General features: G+C 41.1%; 1 protein-coding gene across 1 annotated transcript in view; it reads left to right on the top strand.

The window, feature by feature from the left end:
• Window positions 1–2,547: 2,547 nt before the first annotated feature.
• The window catches only part of fbxo33 (F-box protein 33), a 17,286-nt gene continuing 14,393 nt past the window's right edge, over window positions 2,548–5,440 (top strand). Inside the window, exon 1 of the mRNA XM_088433721.1 lies at window positions 2,548–3,095. Coding sequence (XP_088289847.1) covers window positions 2,665–3,095 — 431 coding nt within the window. The 5' untranslated portion in view covers window positions 2,548–2,664. The remainder of the gene's footprint in view (window positions 3,096–5,440) is intronic.

Here is a 5,440-nt window from a genome sequence, read left to right as displayed (position 1 = left end):
AGTCCGAATCCCTTCATCCTTTTTTCGGTACAGGGACTATGGATATGGCCCATACACTGGTTGTTACAGGTTCCATAACTCCATTTCTGACCAGCACCTCATAATCAGTTTCCACTTTAGGCCTAATGGCATATGGCACAGGCCTGGACTTCATCAAAAGTGGTTTACTTCCAGATTTGAGATGCAGTTTCTCTTCACTGTAATTTCTTTTATGCTGCCTAACTCATCACGAAAAATCTCTTGGTGTTTTTCCAATATGGCCTGAATCTGAGTTTAACCATGTGACTGCTTCCTTACTGCACTTGCCAAACAAGTTGGATTGTCTTCAAGCACACACGCCCCATTATGGTTGGACCAATTCGCTGACCGGAATGCCCACAATGAGCTAGCGTATTTATGATGCACGGAGCTTTAAAAAAAAATTAAAAACACACAGACAGAACATCAACTGAAAGAGATTTACTTCTCAGAGACCTGGATCAGGTGCTCAATCTGTGTATTCTTTTGTAAAGCTTTTTGTCATAAACAACATGCCGAGAGACGCTGAAACACCAGCCAAAAGAGAGCGTAGGCAAACGGGTCTGCAAAACGACTTCTCCCCCTTCTACTTCCCGTTATTGAGGCAAACTGGCGTTGGATCAAGAAAAACCACTATCATGCAGCAGGACTATACGAAGCAGGCTTATGACAGCAGACAGCCGTAGTCGATTCCACGGCATGCACTATCCCCAAAGCTCCGCACATCAAAGGGGAACACATAGAAATCGCTCCCGCTGGCAGTGCCCGTCTCTCCGAGCGTCCTCTCCACGGTGGAAGCTCCCTAAAAGAACACACAGCCACAGCCACTGATTGCTTTAATGCAGATGGTCCTTTTCATCGTGTACTTTTAGCTGGCTTCTAGTCACTAACCACTCGCTGGAATTGGGAAAGTGTTCGCTCCAACAATGACTCGTACTTTCGATTGTGTAACCTGTCATTTAGTATGTATGGTGTTTTCATTTATTTAATTTGTTTTCTGTTTTGAATGAATGTGTTCTTAGTTAACGTATTTGAGTTACGGGTAAGAAAGAGAGAGGGTGGTATGCCTGAGCAAGACGCATGTGTAAGGGGAAAAAAAATAAGAGACTTGACTATGCATCGGTCCATTCTTTTTGGTCGGAAGACAGCAGAAATAGGAATTACGGTTTTACCCTTAGGGAATCCGAGAAGCTTCCTCCTTCCTCTTCTCAAGTTTACAGATTGCACAACTCGAATATTGTATATGAATTTATTAGTATCAAGTTAACAGCTGCAAATCAAGAAAAAGCTAATTAGGCTCCATTCTAATGCAGTGTATGGGGGCTTCTTTAGTTCATCATTGTGCTTGTCATTCAACTTTTTTAGTGACAAGAGGGGGAGTGCACCCCCCACCCCCCTCACCACCACCTCCGACCCGGAACCCCGCGAGCAGGAACTCATAATTCCTGGGCTTATTTGGTGAGGAAAGGGGCTTTTGTGGTCCACGTGTACTCTGGCAGTGAAACGCCAGTGAGCCAAGCGAGGAAGCATGTACTCCTTATGTCCAGAAGCTTAAATCGTAATGCTCTCAACTCCACAATCACTCCTGGTATTTTCCGGTCAATCAACAATAGGCATACTTTTCTGGTATGTCCTTGTAATTTGTTACAGCTTTTGTTGATGTGTTTTCTGAAATGGTTCAATTCAGCTTGTCTTCATCAACCTGTGAAAACTGTACAAAAATAATTTAACTTTAATTATGTACATTGATGACAGACAACATATGACATAACAAAATAACGTGGTGAAAATAATGTAATGTACACAGAAAACAAATACCTCGTTGGCTGCTAATGCTTGTGAGGGAATTTGTGTCCTTTTAAGTCTATTCATAAATCTGCTTGTAAATTATTTCTTCTCGCCGTGTCGACTGCACAAACACGAAAGTGCGCACATACAAAAGCGAAGCAGGTGCGCGTCTTCCAAACATCGCGAGGTTATACCATCAATTAACTTTGACATAAAAACGTAAACATGTAAATAACTCAGCCATACATTGCAAAATCCAAAATATACACCAATAAGAACAATATAATAAATGAATTTCAACATTGAAATTCGAACTATTAACATTTATAAAGCATGCTGTGTCTTGAGTTCGAGAGGCGTGCGATGGCTTTTTTCGTCGCCTCCCATCTTCCTCTAGAAGGGCTGATGACGCGAGGGGGTGTGTGAGAATGAATCGGCTCCAAAATAAAGATCACATGGTTCACAACATTTTCAAAAGAAAAACACTGCCCTCTCCCGGTGTCAGTGAATATGGCAAAAATAAGCGCACGCAGGACGAAACCATTACCCCGTACAACACAGACATGCACTCACCGTCGACGAACACGGCCACGAAAATGTATTCAACTCCTCGATACGTTTACAAAATTAACAGTTGAAATGCTTACCCGATTTGTACAGTGTTCGATGAATACGTCGTCGGCATTTTGTTCCCCTGATTCTAAAGGAAAGTGGTGCGGTCCGATACTATTGAAGGAGAAACAGGGAAGCGGTTTGTTTTCGGCTCGAATTGAACGCTGTTGAGAGCCATTAGTACGAATTTTTCGAGAGGCTGTTAAATATTGGTTTGTTTTCCTTTCAATCGTGTCGTTGCTCGCCATGGCTCTATGCGGGGATATCGGAGCCATGGCTTTACCAAGCGAGCTAATCGTCCACATTTTCTCTTTTCTGTCCGACCGAGACAAGCTCCGGGCCTCGGCCGTTTGTTCGCGATGGAGGGAGTGTCTGTTCTATCCCGCCCTGTGGACCGAACTCAAACTACGGATAGGTGGCGGAGGCTCAAGCTCCGAGGAGACTTCGAGGTTAGAGTTCCTCATGCGGAAGTTCGGCGCTTTCGTGAGAGAACTGCAGCTGGAACTCGCTCCGGCAGAAGCCAGCCCAAATTCACTAAACAACGAGCAGCCCTCCGGGAGAGTGGACCTGCCTGCCGGTCCCGACAACGACCCGCAACCGTCTAAGCGATGGATAGATGCGATGACTACCTACATGGACCAGGCATTGTGTGTGCTCACTAACATCCACAACAACAGGTGACTTTTAACACTTCGTGTCTTCCTAATGGCGCCCAATTTGACAATCGATTCTGCCCTGCATATCCAGATTGTTCAACTTTTAGCTCGTAGCCGTGGAGCCATTAGCATATGCATACATGGCTTACGTTAGCCTAGGAGTTATGTAATACTGGCGAGTTTCTTTGGCGGAGAAAACTAACTACTGTACGTATTTGATTTGCACCACTTTTAAGGGGTGCAGTACGTGCTTTGCTGCGAACAGTTACCAAACCGTGCTTAGTGCTAGTTTGTAGTTGTGAGGCCTCAGCTACTGTATATAACATAGTTGTCCTTCTACTGGCCGATAGAAGTAAGCTATACATACAGAAGGCTTTGTGGACGTGACTTGCTGATATCAGCAATGACGCACAGGCAAAACATTCCGTATATAGTACAATGGCTGTTAGCCTACGTACGTGTCTCTGTTGATCTTCCACACATGTATAGACAGTCATCACAATGTACATCTAGTCAAATGTATTGAAGTTAGAATTCAGTGGTATGCACACATTAATTATCAGCGTCACGTTTTTGTTGTTTTCCAATTCTACCAGGTGTCCATCTTTACCCCTTGTCCATTTTGGATGCTCAGGCACCTAACCAGAAATGAAACTTTGAAAGCTGCGTTGCCATTTATATCCTCCCGAGCATTAGGTTTTCTATTCATCATGTAATGGAACTTACGTATTGGTATAGTATTTTATTGTTCATTGACCACCTGGCATTGTTTGAAACAAAGACCCTTTGACATGGGAACTCTGTGTAGCTAGAATGACGACCTTGACAGATAAGAGTCCAACACTTCGTGGTTTTTGCCTCCCTTCTCGTTTTAATTACTTCTACTCTGGGGCTGGTTTTCATTCTTTAGCCATTCACTCCCAACAATGAACAAGAATCTTCACTTTTACTTGTCCCTGCACACTCTTTTGTATACCTCTTAGTTGTTGTTCTGTTGTTGTGTCTGTCCTGTGGATTTGAAACCATTGTTTTGCTCTTTATAGACAGTGAGAGAGTTAAAAAATTAAAAAATCCAAAATAAAAATGTTAAAACCTTAAAATTTCTAGGAGGTTTTACCTGTCATATTTCGGCATTATCTTTCACCTTCTTCAGAGGTTAGGGTTAGGGTTAAAAAAAAAAAAAAATCCAAAAGTTTGTTTGTCCAGGCTATTTTACTAATCTTACCAAAAATCCCAAATTCCTCAACAATCAGAATATTTGATGTAATTAACAGTGTTTCTCATCATGTTGAGTCCCCCTCTTAGACTCTTTTGACCTTTTGCCTCATTTCAGGTGTCAAACTAGGATATCAAATTGAATTTTTGTTTTGAAGAAGCCCTATGTGGGCCACAATTGGAAAGTGGAACTAATATATATATAGATATATATATATATATAGATATATATATATATATATATATATATATATATATAGAGAGAGAGAGAGAGATAGATAGATAGATAGATAGATGTGCACGCACACGCAGAGTGCCTTGGTGGAAGAGTGGTTAGCACGTCTGCCTCACAGTTCAGAGTCCAAGTTCAAATCCAGCTCTGCACTGTTAACCAGCCGAGGTGTCTCTTGCCCTAACCCGAAGACTGCTGGGATAGGCAACCGCAAGCCAGCGACCCTTGTGAGGATAAATGGCTACAGATAATGTAATGTTCATACTTATATGAATTTTAAACATACTTTTTTTTTTGCTATAAAATTCTGAAAAGTAGGCCCTAAATGAAATTCATTCTTCATAGGATCACTAGAAGTGTAACAAAAACCGGTTTGAATCGTAAAATTGTTTTTCTTGTATGTGAGTGCATCAACTCAAACCGAATCAATTTAAAATAACATTGAGACACATATATTGTCTTTTTCATTGGAAAGCTATATCTTTGAACAAAATGGCACATTTACCATACTGATACATTCATTCAGATTGATCGAAAATGACCATCACCAATTTTTAGTACAATATTTGTTTTTCCCAGAAATGAAAATGCTATTTTTTTTTTCAAGAGCAATTAAATTTTAATTTGGAAAAGTTTTGTGCATTGGAATTGAATTGTAGATCACTATATAAAATACATGGAAGTTCTGTCAATTCTTTAGTATGTATACATATATACATATATTCCTTTTGAACATCACGGGTACACTCTTAACTTTATAAAGGCACAATTTTGTTTTATGGGTCTGTTTACCTCTGAAGATCTTCCATTAAATCATAGGTCTCAAACGCCAGATCTCGAGGCCCGCAATCCTGCATGTTTTCGATGCTGCTCTCTTAAACACACCTGATTTGAATGATAAGGATAATTTTCAAGCTCC

The sequence above is a fragment of the Hippichthys cyanospilos genome, chromosome 14 (genome assembly GCF_059441005.1).
Source record: "Hippichthys cyanospilos isolate Australia breed blue-spotted pipefish chromosome 14, RoL_Hcya_1.0, whole genome shotgun sequence".
Lineage (NCBI taxonomy): Eukaryota > Metazoa > Chordata > Actinopteri > Syngnathiformes > Syngnathidae > Hippichthys > Hippichthys cyanospilos.
This window is presented reverse-complemented; position numbering and strand designations above follow the sequence as displayed.